Source organism: Talpa europaea, assembly GCF_964194135.1.
Source record: "Talpa europaea genome assembly, chromosome: 9".
In the NCBI taxonomy this organism is placed as follows: domain Eukaryota; kingdom Metazoa; phylum Chordata; class Mammalia; order Eulipotyphla; family Talpidae; genus Talpa; species Talpa europaea.
Window position 1 is genome coordinate 78,938,090 of NC_140076.1, and position 22,285 is coordinate 78,960,374.

Here is a 22,285-nt window from a genome sequence, read left to right on the forward strand (position 1 = left end):
TGTCTTCCTGAGCCGCAGGGCTAGGCTCAGCACCCTTGACTCCAAGCTGGAATAAGAGGGTTGGGAAATGAATAAATGGATGAATACAAGAAATTGTTTAATGTTAGAAATGTTAGAAGGGATCTTTATTCAGAAATTTGGTGATGACTTTGTGACCAGAAATATGTTGTAGGAAATGAACTCCTGTTTATATCAATTAGCCTCTGGTCAAATGGGTTTTGTTAGATGCCTTTTTGCTCAGAGTTGCTGTTTCCAAGACAGCAACTGACAGTGATGACATTAAATGAGCACTTACTGTATCCACTCATTTAAGCCCTACAGTGATCCTATGAAGTAGTTACCATATTATCCTTGACCACTGACTGAGGAAATGGTGAGGAAATGGGGCCAAAGCGATTGGGGTGACCTGCCTGAGGGAGGTGGCTGGTGGAGGAACTGGCATATCATAGGTGGGAATACCTGCTTGACCTAGAACTGAATTAGTTGCTGGTCAACTCTGACCCCCACTTATGTCTCCTACTCCCCATAACTCTTTGCCTATAAAACAGGGCTAATCACAGCTCTCCTTCCCCACTGTTTGTTTCCCTGGCCCATAGGATCCAAGTCTGCGGGGAGATGAGGACATGGTCAGAGGTTGGGTGGTGGGGCCCAGGGTGAGGTCATTATGCTCTGGCTGCCTCCAAGAGCACTGGGGCCTCCTCAGTGGCTTAGGAACCAGAGCTGCTCTCCCCGTCCACACTCTGAGTAGCAGCTTTTCTGTCCGTGAAATGGGGAGGGGTCTTTTATTTTTTTAATTTTTTTAAAGATTTATTTTTTTATGCATACAAGAACTGGGGTACAGGCCAGAGGTATGGGGGTGAGAGGAATCACCAGAGACAGAGTCGGGAGAAGAACAGGCAGACTGACTGAAATACACTGCTGAGGTGAGCAGCAGGCAAGACAGGAGAGGTCTTTTGCACCATGTGGGTAGCTCCCTGGCTGGGGATCAAACACATGCTGCAGTGGCTGCAGATAACTTCATAGGTTGCGTCTTAACCCCTTGCGCCACCAGGGAGGCCCCAGGGGAGGGGTCTTTTAGACTAAGGAACAAGAAAAGGAGTGGAGAAGAGATGAGGAGGGATTTTAATTCTGGCAATATGGCAGTCTGTGCTGCTCCACCTGAAAACAACAGAAAATGCAGGCTAGATCAGAAAAATCTTTTCCATAGCATTGGAGGACCAATAAGGAATGAGACCAAAATCCCAGTGAAAGCAGGCACTAGGAGGTGAGCAGGGCGTAGGCACGGGCCACAGCAGCCCATGAGCAAAGCAGAAGCTGTAGCGCAAGGCTCACTGGCGGATGGGAATCAAGGGGACAACCCCCCACAATTTGGGACCCAATAGGATACATGTTTAAGCTCAAAGCCAGAGGAAACCCACTCCCTCTCTACAGACTGCAAGGACAGTGGCCTAGGTGCAGAGCAGAGTGGAACCAGCACCCCAGGAGACAACCCTGGGGAGCTCTGGCCATAGCCCTTATGGTCTGTTGTCCAAATTTCTTTGCAGTGCTGGGGAGCAGAAGAGAGCCCAGCAGTTGGATGGGACCCTAGGGGGATCACACCTTCCTGAACCTCAAAAGCCTCCACAGACCATCAACCCAAAACCACCAAGAACCAGATGATCTGGAGATGAGGCAGGGAGGGGTCTCAGGGCCTCAGTGTCCTTACCCTTAATGAGGGGACTTAACCAGATGCTCTCCAAGACCCCTTCTGGCACAGGGTTTTTTTGGGAGTACAATCACAAGAAAGGCTAAAGTGTGACCCTATTTTGTATTCTGGGGTGCTTTTTCAGGGGAAAGAGATAAGAGAGTGAAGTCCAGCCCGCTTCCTCCAATCATGCAGAAGGAGATGTCTTCAGTTTCCCACTCTGGGGGAGGGAGTGAAGGGGGTGGTGTCAGAGTCCAGATTGGGCCTTTGATGTGCAAGAAGAGGTGGGTGGGTGGGGCCTGTAATAGGGGCCAACGAGGGCAGGGGAGCCCCTAAGGGCTTCCTCAGCTTGACCTACTTGGGCTCTCCATAATTGCTCCCTTCCCTTTTTGGGAGGCTACAAATAGGGATGTCCTGTCTCCCAGCTCCTATAGCTGAGCTGCCGACACCAGAGGTGAGTGCCTGCTGCTGGGATCCTGCCCTGGGTAGGGTGTTGGGGCAGCTCAGGGGCTCCACCAACCAGCCTAACTCCTGGGTGTTGGGGCATGGGGTAGAGGGATGAGCACAGCAGGCACTGATGAGTGAGGTCAGATGTGGTGACCCAGAGGATCCCTTGTAGGGTGTTTGGATCAGGGAGTACGGGTTGCTGAGGTCCTGGCATGTGGGGACTCTGGGTTATAGAATTGGTGTTCCCTTCATTTAGCTTCCCCTTCCTTCCCCTGCCTCTTGCTTCATTCCTGCAGAGGGGTTGAGAAGGGCCAGGGTTGCATGGGAAGACAGGATTCCCTCTAGTCATCAGGCACCAGCCTTCTAAAAAAGCAACAGTGGAGGCGCCAGGCTGGCTGGCAGGAGCCCAGAAGGGCCTGCTGAGCACCTCTGGGGTTCCTTAGTCTCTCTTTCTTCTCCTGGGAATCCAGAACCTGCTCCTATTCTGGGCTGTCGCAGAGACCCCAGGCAGCGCTTGGCCCATTCCCCACATTCCTCAGCCACAGCCTTTGTGGCCACTTGCTCTACAGGGCTGAGATGAGAGGGAATCACCAGGGAGAGAGCCTTGCTCATGGCTGTCTTGCCTTGTAGGACTCCCATCCCCTGGAGGGACCAGGAGTGAGTCACTGAACATGCATGGAAAAAATGTTGCCTTCCTGGCAGCCTTAGGATTTCCCCAGGCTGGAGCCATCCTCCCAGAAGGATGGTTGGAGGGGACAGTGTAATTGGGAGGAGGTGGACAGTTCTGGGAAAAGCCTCTCTCCCTAACAGAAGAGGCTACCCTTATGCAGAACCTTCTATCTCAAGACCTTCAGGAGTCAGGGGGATGTCCTCAGGTGGGCCAGTCAGACTGGTAAATGTCTGAGCTGGCCACTCTAGAGACTGGTTCTGTGCCTAACTAGGCTTGTGAGCTAGATGAACCCCACTGTACTGATGAGGCACCTGAGACCCAGACAGGGCCCAAGGCTCATGACACAGTGAGGTGGAGAGGGTCCTGGATTTTCCTTTTCATGCAGTTTCCTTGAGTTTGGGGGAACATGGAATGTGGAGGGGTGATGTGGCAGTGGGGATTCCTCTTAGACCTGATCCTCCTTCCTCAGAAGTCCAGCTCTCCAAGGGCCTGGGCTCAGGGAACTAGGGCAAAATCCCTCTCTGCAAGTTACTATTGAGGAAACCTGGGGTCCAAAAAGGGGGTGGTTTCTAGGGCCAGGGTGTTGTGTCTCATGGGGTGTGCAGAGTGGAGCCAAATGCTTCCTGCTGTCAGAAATGACAAAAGGTGGATAGAATTGGGGAGTCCTTGGAGGAACCCCTGTGTTGGGGTGCAGGTGGGTGGTGGGGCACTCTCTTCCCAAGGATCTGTAGTGATGTTGGGGAAATGAGAACTTTGTCCAGAAAAATAACCATGGGAGGCAATAGGGAAAAAAATTAGGAGCAGCTGGTTTGGTCAGGGAAGGCAGCTTGAAGGAGGGGACGTGTGGGGTGGGAAGGACGTTGAGATTCAGGCTGGTCTGGGAGTAGCCCTGGGAAACTCTGGGGCAGAAGTGAGTGGGGAACTGACCTGGGTTTCTGCTGGGAGTCACACCTTTGTTCTGTGACAGTGAGGATGGTCAGGCCCTTGGAGCAGGCGGTGGCCGCCATTGTGACTACCTTCCAGGAATATGCCATGCGCGGCGGGGATGAGCACAAGCTCTGCCAGGCAGAGCTCAAGGAGCTGCTACAGAAGGAGCTGCCTACCTTCACCCCGGTGAGCACCTGGGCACCTTCCCCTCCCACCCCTGTCCTTGGGGAGGCATGGCTTGGATTCTGCAAGGGGAGACCTGGAGACACAAGAGCAGGGGACAGCAAGAGGGGTGATAGCTAGGCTGTGGGGAGGGAAAGCCAGGGAGTGGCCAATGTGGCAGGAGTCTCGGTTCTCTCAGTTGTAAGGTGGAATGACCACCATGGCACCTGCTGCTTTGCAGGGCCGGTGGGAGGACTGAATGGGAGACTGTGAAGAATGCCTGCACAGAGTAGGCACTCAGTAGCACACAGCAGATCCTCAGAAAGGGTCTCAGGACTTGGGAGGGATTGACAGGGCTGAGTTGCTGGAAGAGGTAACTGAGGTTGGCCCCCAGACAGATGTGTGTTGGGATGGTGGGGCCATCGAGGAGGGCTCGAGGCTGCACACATGTACATGCAGGTAGAGGTGTGGTGTGTGCTTGTGTGAGCACAAGCATGTATGTGTGTGCACTCCAGGCTGTTCTACCTCCTCAATCTGTTTCCCTCCCCGCACAGACGGAATTTCGAGAGTGTGACTACAATAAATTCATGAGTGTCCTGGACACCAACAAGGATTGCCAGGTGGACTTTATGGAGTACGTGCGCTCACTGGCCTGCCTGTGCACCTATTGCCATGAGTACTTCAAGAACTGCCCCCGGGAGCCCCCCTGCTCCGAGTAGCCTCTTCCAGAGCTCTGTCAGGGGCCTGCTGGGGACCTGCTCCAGCTTGGCCCTGAGGTGGGCTGTCACCCTCTCCTCCCTCCCCTCTCTCCTGCCCCTCTCCACCTGGAACCTCCCAGGTTTGCCCCTGATAGAGTAACCCGTTTGACCTGTGAGACTAGCGATGTGCCGGGACTGTGCCTGGGATCACGGCTGGTGTGGGGCAGCCCGCTGTTGCCTCTGGTGCGGCCTGTGGCCGGGTAGGCAGAGGCGGGATCTGCTCTGAAGCTGTCAAGGTGGTGCTTGTGCAAGAAGACTGATGGAAAGGGTCGACTTAACATCTAATAAAGAGCTGCTGTCACTCTTGTCTGGTTCTTCTGAGAGGACACGTGGGCCCTGGGACAGAGGCTGAGGGCTCTTTCTTTTCTGGTCTTTTCTGCTAGAGGACAAGAGGTGAGGGGTGGGGGGGGGGGCAGTTTCAGACTCTGCTGAGATGAGATGTTTTCACGAGTCCAGAGGGACACAATGGAATTACTCAGCCATCAAGAAAGATAAACTCATGCCATTTGCAGCAACATGGATGGAGCTGGAAGGGTCATGCTCAGTGAAATAAGCCAGAAAGAAAAAGAAAAATACTGGATGGTTTCACTTACAGGAGGAATGTAGAGGATCCAAATAAGGCATCAAGCAAAAAAAAAAAGCAATTATAGTAAAGTAAAAATCAAAATCAACAGGCAACTATAAACCAGAGACCTTCTGCAGTGGGGGCAGAAGGGAGTAGGATCAAAACAGGGGTGGGAAGAGCACAAGGGACTATGGTGATGGTACACGGGTGAATTGGTGGTGGGAATTTCACAGGGACTATAGCCAAGATGAGAAAGCATAGTTGTACAAAAATGAAGAATGAAGTAAAACAAATAAATTAATTAAAAAATTAAAAAAAAAGAAATTAGAAAATTAAAAGAGTCCAGAGGGAGGGGGTGGGCAACACAAGGACAAGGTGCAGGGGGGCTGGGGAGTTCTTCCTCTTTCTTTCTCTCTCTGGGGTCTGTTAGGGAGAAGCTCTTCTGGGCTGTCAAGGAGGGGGAGAGGGCAGCTTGAGGTTCCCTAGGGAGGGAGCTCAAACCTCCGATAGGGTGTTCTGAGGAGGGTGGCGCTGTGGGGGCCGGGTGGCCTTATTCCCTGCCCAGGACTGTGGGCGCCCAGAGAGCAGCACTAATAGGATTAGGGTGTCTTAGCTGTTTTCTCCCTGCCAGGGAAAGTTCCCCTGTATAGGAAGGGCAAGAGGATCCCTTGAGGCAGACCCCAGCCCTGGAACCACAACCACCTGTGGGCCTTAGGCCCTCTCCCCGCGCCCCCCCCACCCCCCACCCCCCACCCCCCACCTCTGACCCTCACCAAATCCCTGGGTTCACACCCTACCCTGAGAGGTGAACTCTGACCCCTGCATGCCCCATTTTGGGTTATTTCACCTCTAGTCTTCATCCCCACCTGCATTCTACATTCCCAATCATCACTCTAAGCCCCTCTCCTGACCCCCCAACTCTAAACCCCTCTCCTCCCCACGCCCTCTCCATCCATTACAGAGCACCCTCCCTTGCCTGACTCCACACCCCACTGCATCATTATTGCACCCAGGACTCCTCTCTACTGACACGTTGGATGGTCCCAGCATCCTCCTTTGGGCATCAGCCTGTTCTTCCCCCCAGACACCAGCTCATGTCGTGGGCCTCATTCAGCATGGCAGAGAGCTCTTTGGGGAGGGGAGAAGGACAGCTTGAGCTTGGGGTTCACCTCCTTTTGTTCCGGGTAGTCAGGGTAATTTCCCACCCACCACCTGAGGATTCCCTTTCTCAGGTGCCAGGTGGGACCACTTCTTTCCTGACCTCCAGTCCCAGACCTCTTCCTCCAGTCCTATAACACTAAACGATGCCCACTGGGGTTGCCATCCCACTGAGGTCACTGCCTTTGTCCCCCGGGGTTCTGCTCTGTGCCTGTTGGGTGCCAGAGGCTGGGTTAGTGGGCTGGCCTGGTGGAGGGGGCTGTGGCGCTTAGCACGTTGGCCTGCACGGGAGGGCTGTCTGTACTCCCCCGTCCCCTGCCATGGGCAGGGCCCGGCCAGGGTATAAATAGGTCAGACAGCAGGCTTTCCCCATTCTTTCTCGCAGTCCTGTGCTCAGCGCTTCCTCTCTTGGCGTGGTGAGTTGTGGCCGCCTGACTAGCATATAAGGGGTGTCAGGCTCCATCGGGAGAAAGGGAGGTTGGCGGGTGTCAGATGTGCTAAATGGGTCCAGATGTGAGATTTGAATGCGGAGGCTTTGGGGTGGGATGTGTGTTCATGAATGTATATGCATGTGTGTGCAAGAAAGAAAAAAGGAAAGATGTGGGCAGCTGGCTGTGCATATGTCTGGGCGGTGTGGGGCTTGTGTGTGCTGTGGCTGTAGTATGCGCTGGTGTGCACGTGACCGTGGGCATGCATGTTGCCTTGTGTTTGCAAACCTGTTGCACACTCAGGTGTAGGAAGCAAAGTGAAGGTAGAGACCTTGGGCTTTTGCCTGGGCCTATGAGCCTCTGTCCTGCTCCCAACAGTTTCTTGCCCCAGGGAGCTTGGCCTCCCTGCACAGCCCTGCCCCACCCCCTGCATCTCTGCCACCTCATCCTGCCCCTCCCTATGCTAGGCATTAGGCCTCTGTTTTTTTCCGCTGCAGGCCCCTGGCAGGCCTCCAGCAACCTCGCCCAGTGCTGGGAGGGAGAAGAATGGGCCAGGGCGGGGCTGGCGTGGGCAGAGTTTGCGGGGTGAATGGACTCAGTAAGGGATGGAAAAGCACTGCTGTAGAGTATGGGCCAGAAGGAGGCCCCCAGATGGTGCAGCCTGAAATCCAGAGCCCTGCAAAGTTAGCTGCTTAAAGCACCATTTCCTGCCATGCACATTCTCCTGCCAGAAGCTGGGCCCCTCTCTCCAGGTCCTTCTATGGTGGGTGGCAGTGGCGGGGCAGTCTCACCAAGTGCTCCCTGGGGGATGGGAGGGAATTCTGAATGCATAGCTGGGGCTGAGGAAGATAAGGACGGCTCTGTGACCCTGCCCCCAGAACCACAGCACCACCATGACGTGCCCCTTGGAGAAGGCTCTGGATGTGATGGTGTCCACCTTTCACAAGTACTCGGGCAAGGAGGGTGACAAGTTCAAGCTCAACAAATCAGAGCTAAAGGAGCTGCTGACCCGGGAGCTGCCCAGCTTCTTGGGGGTGAGTGGCTGCTGCCTATTGGCATTCCCCATGGAGGAGGGCAAGGCCTGGGAGGCACTGTCTTTTTGTAGAGCGCAGCTCCAGCTGGCATCTATCCCTGAGTGAGCCAGTGGGGTAGAGAACTTGTTTTGGTGCCTGGGTGGAAACAGTGAGCAGCTGCCACTCCCCTCCTGCAGCCCAGCGGAAAGAAGGCTGAGCATGAACAGGTAGGATCCGGCCTAGATACCGCCAGGTGCTTGGCACTACCTAACGGAAGGGAGATAGGCTAAGTATTCTCCAGGTGGTGACCCTACAAAGCTGAGATCTGCGAGCCATGATGGACCTACCTTTTGCTCTCCCTTCACCAATACATGAATTTTTGAGTTTCCATTTGGTTTGTGGATGTGAAGACACTTGCCTGCCTGTAGACTTCCCCTGAATAATCACACGCAGCTTCCATACATATCAAACTTTACGCAGTTTAGATAGTGCTCTCATGATCACAGGCTAATAGGATTTTTAAACCACCCTGGAGGGAGAAGCAGAAGTCCCCTTTTCCAGTTGCACCAGTTTTTCAGACCTCATTCGAGGGGTAACCCTCTTGCCCTGGTTTAGCACTGAGGGTTGGCGTTGTGAGGCTGGGCCCCTGAGGTGTGGCTGCCCCTTCCTGCACTCCAACCTGTTGAGTCTTGCTCTGCCCACTCCCTTTCTGTTTCTACCTGTAGTCTCTTCCTTCTAGAAAAGGACGGATGAAGCTGCATTCCAGAAGCTGATGAGCAACCTGGACAGCAATAAGGACAATGAGGTGGACTTCCAGGAGTACACTGTTTTCCTGTCCTGCATCGCCATGATGTGCAATGAGTTCTTTGAAGGCTGCCCGGATAAGCAACCCCGGAAAAAATGAAGGGTCCTCAGGGGCCTCCCCGGTAGTGCAAGGGTTAAAGACACAGCACTATGACGCTATCTGCAGCTACTGCAGCATGAGTTTGATCCCCAGCCAGGGAGGTGACCCACATGGTGCAGCAGACCTCTCCTGTCTTGCCCGCTGAGACCTTCAGCAGTGTGTTTCAGTAGATCTGCCTGTTCTGCTCCCCACTCTGTCCCTGTTGAATCCTCTCACCCCCCACACCTCTGGCCTGCACCCCAGTTCTTATATGCATAAATAAATAAATCTTATAAAAAAATGAAGTCTCCTCAGATGTGGGTGGGGGGCCTGCCAGCTGGTGTTTCCCCTGTTAGGGGTGGACACAGTGCCTCATCCTGCCTCCTCCAGACATGTACATGATGCTGAGGAAGTTCAATAAAGATTTTTAAAAGCTATGAGACTGGAGTGAGGGGCGGGGGCAGAGGGATATGTTGGGGGTTGGGGTGGGGAGTGCTGGGAGTTGAGCAGCAGTTTTGGGGTGGGCAGACTAGTGAAGGTGGGGGAGGGGTATGGGTGCTGAGAGAGTGTGTGCACACACATAGAGTAGTCGTCGGATGGAGCCAAAGATTGAGAAAAGGACCCCCAGAAGCTTGGAATGCCCCAGCTGTGGGCACTCGGCCAGCATCCTCACCCCTCCCACCTCTCCCACCTTGCCCCTGGTGGGATCTCTCACTGAGGCTGGGATGGGACTGAAGGTCACATCTGCTCCTGGTTGGGGTCTGGAATGGAGTTTGGCACCCTGGCGAGGGGAAGAGCTGAGTCACGGGAGGCAATAGAGAGGCCAGAGTAGGATGGGGAGAGGGCTCAGTCCCAAACTCACAGCCCAGTCCCTATTCTGCTACCGCATCCCAGCACATAGGCTTCAGACTCTTGGGAACAGGAATCCTTCCCAGCCATGTGCTGATAAGTAGGATGAGTAGGAGACCAGGCTATTGGCAACAACATCAGAATATTGTCCTGGGTCTCCCCGGTGGCCTACAGGTTAATCTCAGCACTATCACCTCTATGACCTGAGTTCGATCCTGACCAGGGACCCATGTGGCGCAGCAGACCTCTCCTGTCTCACCCGCAGCTCCCCTCAGCAGTGTATTACAGTCAGTCTGCTTGTTCTGCTCCCCACTCTGTCTCTGGTGAATCCTCTCACCCCCCTCATCTATGGCCTACACCCCAGTTCTTCTACTAAAAAAAAATAAAAAAGAATATTGTCCTTCTCTGTCCCAGAATATTGCCTGGTCTCTGATCTCAGTCAGGAATCGTGCTCAGAAGGGACCTCAGGAATCGCGCTCAGAAGGGATAGGAGGACAATGAGGGGTGGGGAGGCTGGGAGTGAAGGAGATGGTGGAAGGAAAATTGCAAACACAGAATATGAGAAATGGTTGAGTTCTCCTACCCCCCAGTGTATGTATGTATATATGTATCTATCTAGCTTTCTTTAAAGATTTATTTATTTATGCATATAAGAACTGAGGTTTGGCCAGAGGTGCAGGAAGGTGAGAGGATTCACTAGAGAGTGAGGAATAGAACAGGCAGATCCACTGAAATACACTGCTGAGGGGAGCAGCAGGCGAGACAGGAGAGGTCTGGTGCGCCATGTGGGTAGCTCCTTGGCCAGCCAGGGATTGAATTCATGCTGCAGTGGCCGCAGATAACTTCATAGTGCTAAGACTCAACCCCTTGCGCCACCAGGGAGGGCCTCTAGCATGACTTTCAGGTGGAATTGAGGCTGCACCTCCAGGCCATATCGAATGTATGGAGACCTGTAAGGAGGAGGTGAGCACAGATGAGATCCAGAGGCAGGAAGACACTTTGACTTTTCACGTGGCCCCTTTCCTTCTCATCTCAGTGTTTTTCCTCCCAAGTTACAGGGGATGGGGTAGGTGACTCAGATGTTCCCTCAGATGTGACTATAGAGACTTGGGTTGAATTTTGGTTCAGGAAAAAGTTTGCCAACCCCCCCATCCCCCATCTTCCTTGGGAGAGCCTTCCCCTGAGCCTCCTCCTGCATCACTACCGCATCACTCTCCACTTCGGAAACTCCCGTTGCTTAGTGACCAGTCCCTGCTGCCTCTCCAGTCTTGCCAGCTGGGGGTGAGTAGAGTTGGGGTGGGGGGGAGCAGGGAGCACCCAGGCAGGGCTTGTGGGTTCTGCAGCCATAGGTGCTAAGCCCCTCACTCGGGTCTGTTTTCACACTTGGACTGGTGGTGGGAGAACAAGATCGTAGTCTCTGGGATAGAGGCTGCTCTTGCTAACTCTTACCCCATTCATTGCCACACCCCAAACCTGCACCTCCCAATCCACAATCTGTACCCCATCACTCAGCCTTACCCTTCCTTGGATTCCCTCTCCAACCCTTGATTCTCAGCCCTCCATTCTAGGAGTCTGACAATTCTTTCCCATGAAGATGAGAGAGGTTTAGAAGAAAGCATTTATGTAAAGGCCCTTTAAAAACTTTGGGGAGGCTTGGGGAAAGTGATACCTTCCAGAGGGCATGGAAGTTCCATACCCTTTCCCCATATTTTCCTTATCTGGCTGTTTCTGAATTATATCCTTTTATAATAAATTGATTGCCTGGTGAGTAAACAAAAACCAAACCCTTATATTAGCTGGTGACCTTGGCCCTGTCCTTGGCGGGGAACATCTTCCCCCACTGACTCCCATCCCAATGTATGTGTGGGTGGGAGACCCCACTGTGGAGAATCGTCTAGAGTGTGGAGAGAGACTGTGTTAGGTCCACACCTCCTGGGTCTTCCTCCCAGGGCAGCTAGACTTCTCCCACACCCCCCAGTCTGTTGTCCATTATTATTGTGAGTTCTGATTTTTGGTGGAGAAAAGAAAGCTTTCAGGACTGATAGTGTGTGTACCATGGTTGACTCTGCATATCCTTACTCCCTCCACTTGGAAGCAAGGAAGGTGAGATGCAGAGGGGCTTCCTCCCCGGCTAGTCCCAGGGGGCTCTGACCTAGGCCTCCTGGAGTCCCTGGCCCCTTCTCATTGGCCGTTTCTCTCCCCTGGTTTCCTGGGGACTGGAGCGAGGGAATAAAGGCACGGAGCAGTGGGAGGGAGACTGTTTCTGCTGTGCAGCTTCTTTGGCTTGCTTCTTCCTCGGTGAGTCCTTCCTCAGACCTCCCTGCTCATCTGTATGGTGGGACAAGCTGGACAACGAGGCCAGAGGGTGATGTGTTGTGGTGACTTCCACTAAAGAGGAAGGAAGGCTGGGCTTGACGAGTGGGCAGGTGCTCAGAAAGGAGAGGGCACGGTATTTGGAAGTGTGGCCATCGGAGTTTCCCCAAAAGTGGTGCTAGGGTTGGAAGAGGGTATCAGAAGCAGCCAGGATACTCCTGCCTGGACCCTTTGCCTTCCACTGTGTCCTGGATGAGTCCCCTGGAGGGCGAGAGGCTGAGGTTTTGGGTGGTGGGAGATGAATGATAGGAGTGGGGTTTGGGCTGCTGGTGAAAGGCAACAGCTTTGTCCTCAATCAGGCCTACGTAGATTTATTTGCAGCCCCCAAGTTCCTTGGGTGTTGCGTCTTTCCTCCCTAAGGGGGAAGTGGCTTTTGAGACTGAGTCATAGGAGCTCCAGCTCCCTCTTTCCTTGGGGGGTGGGGAGGGAGGTGCACTGTGCTGATGGACTCGAGGCTCTCGTTCAAACACAACCTCTGGGCCCAGGTCTCAGAAAGATTCTAGTGATGTAAAAAGCCCACCTCCTTGCTGCCTTGTGGCCAGTCTGCATGTGTTGATCTCTGCTCTGAACACTGCAGACCAGCTGGACAAGTCCAATCATATCTCCCCAGTTTCCTGTTGAGATCTTATCTCCCAGTTTCAGCCCCAGCCCTTTCTAACCCCTGGACTCTCTTTGCCCTGTCCTCCATGTCTCTAATGGGACACTCCCCGATTATAGGTGATTTGATTCGGGCTCCTGGGCAAAGGAGAGCGAAAAGGTTAAGGACAGCTTGTGAAAATCCAGGGCTCAAGCTGGATGGGGCAGAGAGAAAGTCCTGACCTTTTATCAGCTTCACCAACTGCCAAAATAATTGCAGGAGGTCATGTTGCCCCCTTTTCAATAACCAAGCAGGGCAAAGCAATCTCCTCCTTTGGAGACTGTCAGTCTCATGCTTGGCTCTTCCAAGTTTTCCCTGAGTCTCATTGCTGCCTGTCCTGACACACTTGGGTCCACCAGTTGGTAGGTTTTGATCTCATCATGGATTCTGGTCTCTAATCTCTTGGGGGGGGGGGGGGAACTTGGAGGTAGGCTCATGATGGGGGGAAGAAGACCTGGCTTCCCCAGGAATGTGGCCTTACCTCTCCCTCCAGGCTGCACATCTCCATGGAGACTCCTCTGGAGAAGGCCCTGACCACCATGGTCACTACTTTCCACAAATACTCTGGGAGAGAGGGCAGCAAACTGACCCTGAGTAGGAAGGAACTAAAGGAGCTGATCAAGAATGAGCTGTGTCTTGCTGAAGTAGGTGCCTGTTCCCTCCCTGAATCCCAAAGTCGCTCCTTGTGTACACCAAGCTGGGGGTGGGGAGTGAAAAAAGAGGAAACACGGGAACCAAGATACCACAGTCTGGAGCAGTTCCAGCTTCCACAGAGTCCCAGGCTGGGGGGACACTCACCTGCTCTCTGGTAATGGAGTCTCAGCCAGAAGCAGGACAGCCCATGGGTACAGAGAGAGACGCAAGGTGGACATCTTGGGCTGGCAAAAGTCTAGGCCTCTGTGCTAGGGGATGGGTTTGGTTTCACTGGGAAGGAGGGAGGGCGGGTCAGGAGGGTGGAGTACAGCCCAGAGGGTTTACAGAACCCTTGGTAGAGAAAGGGCTCTGCTCAAGCAACAGTGGCAGAGCCTGTATGAGGATCATAGGGGATGCGGGGAGCCAGGGGGACCAGGTCACGCCTCCCTCCCCATCCTCCTCTGTGCCTGGCACCTCCAGGGCTTTCAGCTGGTGCTGACCCAGGAACCAAAAGGATGTTTCTGTTAGTTTGTGACCACAGGGTTGGAAGGAGACAGAACTGATTCTTACCAGATGGAGGTGGTGGGAGGGGAGAGGCCGACAGAGAGGGCCTAAGAGGTAGTCATTGCATTATTTTTACAGTTAAAAAAAAGTCAAGTCATATGTTACATAACTTGTCCAAGGACACCCAGCTAGGGAGTGGGTGTATTGAGAGCCAGTGAATTGCTCTTCCCTTTTCCTGGGGGCTTTCCTGTCACATCCTAAATCCTGGTGAGATTCCCCAAGGAGAAGCCCTGAGTGGGCCCCTGTGGGCAGGGGCCACAACAGCTGTTACCAAGCCCATCCTCTGGCCTTCCTGCTGGCCTCACCCTCACTGTATCCTCCATTAATGAGGGTGGAGGGAGGGGCCTTGGTTCTGGCAGGGGTTAGCTACAGGAGGGCCAAGGCCCTGAGCTCAGACTGGGCACAAAGAGCATGCACAGAGGCTGTTTCCTTCTCTGTATGTCCTGATGTCCTGTCTCCTGTGGAAAACCTGGGGCTGAATGCAGTGATGAGGGGAAGGTGGGATCTGTCTAGATTTTCTTCTTGTTCCTCCTCGGGCCTTTCTCCATCCTCTTGGTGGAGCGGGGGTGGGATAGTAGAAGTTCAGAAAGTACCACTGGGTGCCGAGCACACAGTTGTCTTGTGAGTGTCCCAGCAGGGATGGGGACAGTTGAATGTGCTCCTGGAGAGTGGCGGTGTGACGGTCAGTACTCATCTCCCCCTAGGGAGACAGAATAAGCCAGAGACTTGGTCACACCAGTGCCATGCATTGAGTAAGCCCTTTGTTTCTAATAGGTGCAGTGAAGATCTAGATATTATTTCTTTGGATGGTGGAGAGTGTTGAGGGGAAGGAAGGCTGGACCAGCCTTTCTACTGCAATTTATTTAGACTGTGGAGTTGGGTCACTGGGCCCCTGCTAGGTGCCAGGTCTTTGTCTTGGGGAGGGAGGGGAGAGTGGAGAAGCTCAGAATGTTGCTGACTCAGCAAGGGATCTCCCTGAGGCTCCCTTCCCAGGAATGGGGGGTGGGGGTGGGGCACTGTGCACTGGGGTGGGGGGCAGGGGCTGAGGGTCACTGAGCTGTCCCTCCACTTGGCCTGGGCAGAAGGTGAAAGAGAGCAACATCGATGACCTGATGAAAAGCCTGGACAAAAACAGCGACCAGGAGATTGACTTCAAGGAGTACTCGATATTCCTGACCACACTGTGCATGGCCTACAACGACTTCTTCCTGGAGGACAACAAATGACCTGGTCTCCTCTGCTGGCCCGCCAGCCCCTGTCAACCCCATCACCCCCACCTCAGCAACTTCTCTTACAAGCCCTCCTGGGTCCCTTGCCTGCCTCTCCCGCCTATATGGCCCCTGCTTTAGCCTTTCCTTCCTGTGGAGGAAATAAAGATTTTCCACTCCAGGTGTGGGGAGGCTGGTCGTGATTGTGTCTTGCCCACCTTAGCTGGGGGTGGAGGTGCGGTGGGCCATGGTAGAGCTCTCCTTGAGTGGGTGTTAGGATCTTGGGCTCTCAACCCACCTATTGTCCTTCAGTGTGACTGTCAGTGTGTTTAGCTTGATTTAGTTTTGCCCTTCTGGAAAAAGGGAAGTTGGACCAGCTTTTTGCTTGTCTCCCAGGAAGCTGCAAAGCTGCAGAGAAAGCTAATGGGGAAAGTGGTTTGAGCGTGAGGACACTAGGGGCTGCTGGGTGTGGTTCCCAAGGGCCGGGTAAGCAAGCCAATCTGACTTGTCACGGGCTCCCGGGAGGGCACCCTGGTAACACTGGGGAGAAAGGAAAGCCTGCCATCCACACAGCCCTCTCCTCTCCATTTCGCCTCAGCTGCAAGCCCTAACCCATCTCAGCCATCTCTGGGGTCCAGTGCTTTCTTCTCTCCCCACCTCCTCCTCTCAGGAGAGGAGAGGAGAGGAGAAAAATCTTCCCACCAGCGCGCAGAGAGCGAAGAGCTTGCTGGCAGGGCCTGGCGCAGGCTCTGTGCTCCGTAATGGGCACGAGGCTCAGAGGCTGGAATTCCAGGCAGGGGGGGAGGAGAAGCGGTGAGGCCGGATCTCTTTATTCCGGAGAAGGGGTGTTCCACAGGTCCCGTCAATAATATCCTGTAGACCTTTCAGCCTCTCCCCTCCCCCCATGTAGTGCTGACCCTGAACACCCTCTGGGGGGAGGGGGGACACTCTTCTAGACACATACAAACACGTACTCACACCCTGATGCTGCCCTGGCACTCAGATGACTACGGAAAAAACCAGCGAGTGACCGTGCCATCCTGCACCTCCTCCGCCGAGTCACGAGCCGCGACGGTGGGCGCACTGAGCTCTGGGCATCAGGGGGCGCTCGCCATCACTGGCTTGCAGTAGCCTCCGCTAGGTGCCCCCACCCCACCCGCTGGAACTTGGAACAACCCCCGGGCTGGAGGCGTGGAAAGTTGAGGGGGGCGCGGAGTGTAAGTTGTGTAAAGCAGGGGCCCAGGGTGGGGCACTGGGCGGGCCGTGGGCGGGAGGGCCGGGTGCTCCGCTAGCCGCCTCCTGGACCTTGGCAGCTATAAGGGCGGCCCGTTGGCAACAGAGCCCAACCCTTCGACCGCTTCCTCGGCTCCTCGCTGCTGCCTCGCGGTGAGTGCTGCTCAGGTAGCTTCGGCTCCCTTGGGTTAGCTCAGGGGCAGCCCTCCCCGCCGCCCTAGTGTGCCTGGTGGGCGGTGCCGGTCGCCTGGTTCGGGACCCGGGCAGTGTCTGTGGCGCTCCAGGGCCGGCAGGGAGTCGGTAGCCGTCGGGTTGCGCCAGGCTGGCTCCGGGCTAAGGCATCTGATCTGGGTGACTCCCCAGAGTGTGCTCTTCTGGGGTGCAGGAGGGTGTGTCCTGGGTGTGTCAGTGCTGCAGTGTGTGGCTCTGTGAGGCCGTGTGTGTGTAGGACTGGGTGAGCAGCCTCCATCTCATCACCTCTCTACTCCCTAACTTCTCCTGAACCCCTGGGGGACAGTTCTCAGGTGTGGCTCTATTTGCTCCTTGAATCACCTTCCTCCTTTCCTCTGGTACCCCTAAGGCTGCTGATCTCTTGGCTGCAGTCTGCCTTCTCCTTCCCCTCCAAGGCCCAGCCTGCCTGTCTATGCCCAGGGCTCAGGCAGGTACTCATAGGGAGTCTGGGTGAGTGGGCAGGACAAGCTGTCCACTGACCGGCCTCTCTGCCCCCAGCTCCTAGCCCAGCCCTCAGCTATGGCAAGCCCCCTGGACCAGGCCATCGGCCTCTTGGTGGCCATCTTTCACAAATATTCTGGCAAGGAGGGTGACAAGAATACCCTGAACAAGAAGGAGCTGAAGGAGCTCATCCAGAAGGAGCTCACCATTGGTGCGGTGAGTGAGCTGCCCCCCCCCCCCATATTCCCATTTCTTGCAGGATTGGGGAGGAACCAGGTGCATCCGACTCACATTTATCCACATACTTGGGCTCTGGTCCACAGGCCCCTCTGAGCCCACAGTCCCCTCTCCTGCGGGGCTGGGGACACTCTCAGCCTTGAGGTCACTCCCCCTGGGTGAAGGAGCAGGAGTAGAGAAGTAGAGCAAAGTGAGCCCCCAGTGGCCTTGTGAGCACACAAGTGACAAGTGAGCACACAGCCAAGTGTCTAGGTGAGAGGGCTGCCTGGCAGGGGCCAGGAGTCTCTCTCCTCTGAGTCAGGATTCCCATGCTACTCCTTAGAAGCTGCAAGACGCTGAAATTGCAAAGCTGATGGATGACCTGGACCGGAACAAGGACCAGGTGGTGAATTTCCAGGAATACGTCACCTTCCTGGGGGCCTTGGCTATGATCTACAATGACGTCCTCAAGGGCTGAAAATACATTGGGAAAGTTGGCCTGTCTGAGTCAAATCCAGTGGTGGATAAATGTACAATAAAATTTTTTTTTTTTGGTTAAACCTACTTCTGTGTCCTGGCTTCCTAGTGATTTCTGTTTCCTCCTCTGCTTGGAGCTGAACCCATGTCAGGTTTGCTTATGGTCACCTTGGAGGGTAACTAAGGGACTCCTACAGTGCTTGGATGTTAATTGCAAAAGATGTCCCTCTGGACTATGCTACCTTAAGGGAAGGCTCAAGGGGTCCCCTGTAGAGAAGACTCTGGGAAGGGCTTCGAGAAGGAAATGACGCAGAGTCAGGCTGTGGAGGGTCTGCAACAGAGCAGAGATAGTTCCAGCAGAATCCCCAAAGGCATGCTTTGTTATGGGTACAGTGAGAGGGGATAGGCCAGAAGGGGTCTGGGGTGGGGCCAGTCCACTTTCTCACCAGAGGGCAAACCTGAGGTGCCCAAACAGGGAACACCTCTGGTGAGTGCACTGCATGCCCCAGTGGGAGATAGGAAGCACATTTTAGGGGTCTGTCCCCACATTCAGGGACTGGGTCCTTCTCACCAGGAGTGGTGACAGCCACACAAATGTGATGTGATCATGGGGTGCTTACAAATTGGGCAAGGCAGGGGTCCCTGGGGTGAGGCCAAATGCAGCTTTGAGAATTTTAGTCAATATTGAATCAGCCCATCCCTGCAGCCTCAGCAGAATGAATCATTCCATTTATTCTATGGGGCCAAGCTTGATTTGCAACCCTTAACAGGGAAGATGACTAATTTCTGAACTATTGTCTGAGCCCATTGTTTGCATGAATGTTTTTAGGAGCATGAGGGGAGGGAGTGGGGTGTGTGTGTGAGGGGGTAAATTGTGCCTCAGGGCAATGAGGCATTTGCCACAGTTCTCTCTCCTCCAGGTCTTGTCTTAAGTTCCTCTGAAATTTCCAGGGAGCCCTCTCCTCTCTAGGGAGGGAGGCCATATGCTCCTTTCCCTCTTACTCACCTCTCCACTTCCCTGGGGGCCTAGCTTTGTGGAATTAAGTAGTTTTCTTCCTAAGAGGGGTGGGGATGGGGAGAAAACCCAAGGGTTCTGGGAAACGTACCTTCCTGGAGTTGCTACACCCTCTCTCCCCACAGGCCCTTCCCTATAAGGAATAGGAATTCTCATGGGGGAGGGGGGCAGCAGGAATGGACGCAGTACCAGAGCTCTCAGACTGCACAGCCACATCCGAGTCTTGGCTCTAATTTGACTCCCTGTAGAGGCCTTCCTTCCCAGTCAGCCACGGCTTGAAATTTGGGACATGGAGTGAGTGCCCCCCGTGGTCAGAAAGCAGGATATTGGGGGTGTGGTGAGTCAGGGTTGGTTTTTTGGGGAGGGGACGTAATGGTAACACAACTCTGATCATCAGCGAACCCTGCCTATGACCTTGACCCACAGGGCCCCTCAGTGCAGGGGAATCGCTAGGCTCTGGGCAATCAACCCAAAATAAAGCAACTCAGCTTCATCTAAGATACACAGAGCAAACCAATGAAGAGAGGAGGTTTGCACAGAGTTCTGCCCCTCTCTGCCCGCCTCTGCTTTTTCGGCCCAACAAGGCATCCATACAAAGCCAGGAGGAGCTGTTTTAGTGGGCAAAGACTCACTGCCTCTGGGAGAGGCTGCTCAGGTAGGGTCATCAGCCCAACGATTCCTGAGAACTCTGGGTGGTGGGCAGGCCAAGAGGCAGTGGGGAACCCCAGACCTCCATTTCCACCTGCTAAATAAATAGGTATGTCCTCTGACTTCACTTCTTCACAGTAGTGAAGGGGAATGGAAATGTGGACTCAACAAATAATGCAAAAGTCAAAACAAGATGCAAATCTTTTGTTTAGAGGGTATGAGTTTTCACTTTTTTATTGGGGGAAGCATTAGCAGTGAAATCTGGTGGTTGGGGCAGTCAAATGGTGGAACTGGGTGTGGTGTTTTCATTGCATCGGTCTCCAGCCTTTCTAAAGATGGAAGGGCATCCTTGGAGCTGTGGGGTCAGTCTCTCTGAAAGGGTCAGAGGGGGGCCTCCCTGGTGGCTCAAGGGCTTAAGCACCGCACTGTGAAGCAGCCTCTGCAACACGAGTTCGATCCCCTGCTGGCCAGGGAGAAACCCACATGGTGAGTCAGACCTCTTGACTCGCCCGCTGCTCCTCTCAGCAGTGTATTTCGGTCTGTCTGCCTGTTCTGCTCCCTACTCTCTCTGGTGAATCCTCTCACCACCCCCACCCCACATCTCTGGCCTGTACCCCAGCTCTTGTATGCATATACAAATAAATCTTAAAAAAAAAATAAAAGGGTCAGAGGGACTTTCTCAATATGCCCAGAGGAAGCTTGTTGTCTCCTTGGAATGGGAACTAGAGGTCAATCAAGGTCCTGTAAGCCTCTGGAGTTCTGTTACCATAACTGAAAAAAAAAAAGCAGATTATTTTAGGCTGAGAGCAGTGAGGGTCCGGAAAGCTAGGAGAAGTTTCTGTCCTAAGTCCTTCACCTCTCCCTAATTGAAGAACAGATACCTAGAAGCATGTAGTTTGGGGGTCTTATTTAATTCTAGGTCACAGTAAACATGTCCTCTTTAAGAATCATGTCTTTCCTCCTGGAGTGAGGACGAGGTCACCCCTTTTGTGTGAAGTCTTCCTCTCTCTGTCCCTGATGCCTCAGGTCCCAAATTGTGGGATAAATATTTCTGGTTGGCTCCATTGTCCTTCAGAATTTACAATCATGCAAATTCTCTATGCGTGCTACTAAATGGATGGCTTCCCCTTTGCTAACCCATCCGGTGCTGTTTTGATTACTCACCCAACCTGAGAAGAACCTTGCGGGCCAGGCTGATTTCCTTCCGCTCTGACAGCTCACTCTAGGGAGTGGGGGTTGGGCTTAGAGGAGAGGGAAAGGTTTAGTTCCCACCTGGGTGCTTGGTACTCTGTCCCTTTGCAGAGGCTGAGGGTGTCCCCAAAGTCCCATCACTGAGGTCCCTTTCTCCCTCCAGAAGCATGATTGATGTCAGTCCTGCAAACTTGTTGCCCTGAGACCCTGAAGCCAAAACAGCATCACCAATGCCCATTTCTGTAAGCTGAGGCAGGCCCCAGTGACAGGGGCTTGGAACTGACTCATAGAATGTAGCTCTTTGTTCTCTGCCAAGCAAATTTGAAATTGTCAGAAGAATGCCATTTCGTGTTTGCGTAGCACTTTTATTTTTACAAGACATTTTCCTATCCATTGTCTTGCAATCCAAAGAAGAGATATACCAGTAATGTATTATTAGCCTCACGAAACAAGTAAATAGATGATGTAGAGGGAATAGTCTCTACTCAGGTGAAACTGAGCTGAGAAGGAGCTTTGATCTGAATTGTCTGCCTTCCACCCCCTTTCTTCTGCATTACTGATTACTGATCATGGCATCTTTTGGCTACTTCCCCTTTATGTTTTTCTTTTAAATGTTTTAATTACATTTTGAGAATGTACAAAATGATTTATAGATAGTGAAAGAGAACTGCTAAGAAAAAGAAATCTTTCCCTGTTTAAGAGTCATAGACCTGGAAATGTAAAGTAAATAATAAGTTTGCTTCCTTAATAAGCATATCTGAAGAAGGTCTGGCAGCCTGCTAGGCTGATTGATCTCCCAGGCCATCCTGGAAGATCTGTATCCTTCCCCTTTTCATGTGCCAAGAATTTGTATGTGGGGCCTCCTGGTGGCGCAGCGGCTGAGTGCTGGTTTGCGAAGCTGCCCGCAGCCTCTGCACATCGCCAGTTCGATCCCCGGCCGCCTGTCGCGGGTCCCACATGGCGCGCAGACCTCTCCTGCCATCCCGCTGCTACCCTCAGCAGTGTACTTCGTCAGTCTGTTACAGGGTAGGGAGAGGGGCAGCCTAAACCCCGCAAACTTGCCTATTCTAAATGGGTTCTGCCACGCGCCACATCAACACAAAACTATGAGACTTTCATGGGAAGGAACTTTAATACAATTAGGAAACAATACAGGAAAGGCAAAGAATCTAGTTTCTCAATAAAGCACCCGAAGTTACCCGTCCCCTTGTGGGTAAAAGTCCACCCAAGCAGGATTGGCCCAGGGTAAGGCCTCGAAGCCTGCCACATGTCTAAATTATCTTCCAGTGGGGACCCACAGAAAAGCATCAGAAACAACCACACAAGTCTGGAGGGAGAAGAGCAAAATCAAAATCAAGACAAAAACTGCCATTGTCACCTCCCCACGGGTCTCACCCACATCTGTGTCACCCAGTCCATGACCAAAAGACAAGCGTAATTTCTTCACGTGTCTCTAGGCTCCATGCGCCTCCTCCAGGTCTCCTTCTGGCTCCATCCTGCTTCCTTCCTCAGTCTCCTCTGCAGCCTCTTCTCTTCCTGCTCAGCTCCACCCTCCCTTGGGTGGGGCAGGGAACCTGGAACCTCCCCCTTTCCTGGGGACCACCCTGTTACAAGTCTGCCTGTTCTGCTCTCCGCTCTGGCTCTGGTGAATTCTCTCACCCTCCCCCGCTTCTGACTGTACCCTAGTGCTTGTATAAATAAATAAATAAATCTAAAAAAAAAAGAATTTTTATGCTAACTAACCAACTTTATCAATGTAAAATGGTTGTGTATAAGAGAAACTCTTTGTCTCTAGACCAGTGCTCAGACCTTATGGGACTACCCAGATCTGAGACCTCATGCATGAGTAAAAAAGCTTTCCTGACCTCACCATT

General features: G+C 53.3%; 4 protein-coding genes across 6 annotated transcripts; all 4 read left to right on the forward strand.

Moving 5' to 3' along the window:
- Positions 1-3,773: 3,773 nt before the first annotated feature.
- Positions 3,774-4,609, forward strand: S100A3 (S100 calcium binding protein A3; the record flags this gene model as incomplete). Its single annotated transcript, XM_084243074.1, has 2 exons — positions 3,774-3,914; positions 4,445-4,609. 2 exons carry the CDS (start codon positions 3,774-3,776, stop codon positions 4,607-4,609), a joined length of 306 nt encoding a protein of 101 aa, XP_084099200.1.
- Positions 4,610-7,692: 3,083 nt separating this feature from the next.
- S100A4 (S100 calcium binding protein A4) lies at positions 7,693-8,716 on the forward strand (the record flags this gene model as incomplete). The annotated part of the gene is made up of 2 exons (XM_084243772.1): positions 7,693-7,833; positions 8,552-8,716. The coding sequence occupies 2 exons, from the start codon at positions 7,693-7,695 to the stop codon at positions 8,714-8,716; spliced, it is 306 nt and encodes a 101-aa protein (XP_084099898.1).
- Positions 8,717-13,060: 4,344 nt separating this feature from the next.
- Positions 13,061-14,977, forward strand: S100A5 (S100 calcium binding protein A5; the record flags this gene model as incomplete). Of its 2 annotated transcripts, none has more annotated exons than XM_084241928.1 (2): positions 13,061-13,198; positions 14,834-14,977. In XM_084241928.1, the coding sequence occupies 2 exons, from the start codon at positions 13,061-13,063 to the stop codon at positions 14,975-14,977; spliced, it is 282 nt and encodes a 93-aa protein (XP_084098054.1). The 2 variants fall into 2 exon arrangements, with proteins under 2 accessions (XP_084098054.1, XP_084098055.1); XM_084241929.1 differs by having other exon boundaries at positions 14,837-14,977.
- Positions 14,978-16,167: 1,190 nt separating this feature from the next.
- LOC311176577 (protein S100-A6) lies at positions 16,168-17,644 on the forward strand. Of its 2 annotated transcripts, none has more exons than XM_084242228.1 (3): positions 16,168-16,176; positions 16,922-17,080; positions 17,424-17,644. In XM_084242228.1, exons 2-3 carry the CDS (start codon positions 16,943-16,945, stop codon positions 17,556-17,558), a joined length of 273 nt encoding a protein of 90 aa, XP_084098354.1. In that variant the 5' UTR covers positions 16,168-16,176; positions 16,922-16,942; the 3' UTR covers positions 17,559-17,644. The 2 variants fall into 2 exon arrangements, with proteins under 2 accessions (XP_084098354.1, XP_084098353.1); XM_084242227.1 differs by lacking the exon at positions 16,168-16,176 and adding an exon at positions 16,314-16,345.
- Positions 17,645-22,285: the final 4,641 nt, after the last annotated feature.

What these genes read in the sequence shown, in the direction of transcription:
- LOC311176577 (XM_084242228.1), top strand. Translation starts at nt 16,943, where the DNA reads ATGGCAAGCCCCCTGGACCAGGCCATCGGCCTCTTGGTGGCCATCTTT. An exon ending in AGGAGCTCACCATTGGTGCG is followed by an intron (nt 17,081 to 17,423) that starts GTGAGTGAGCTG and finishes GCTACTCCTTAG; the next exon opens with AAGCTGCAAGACGCTGAAAT.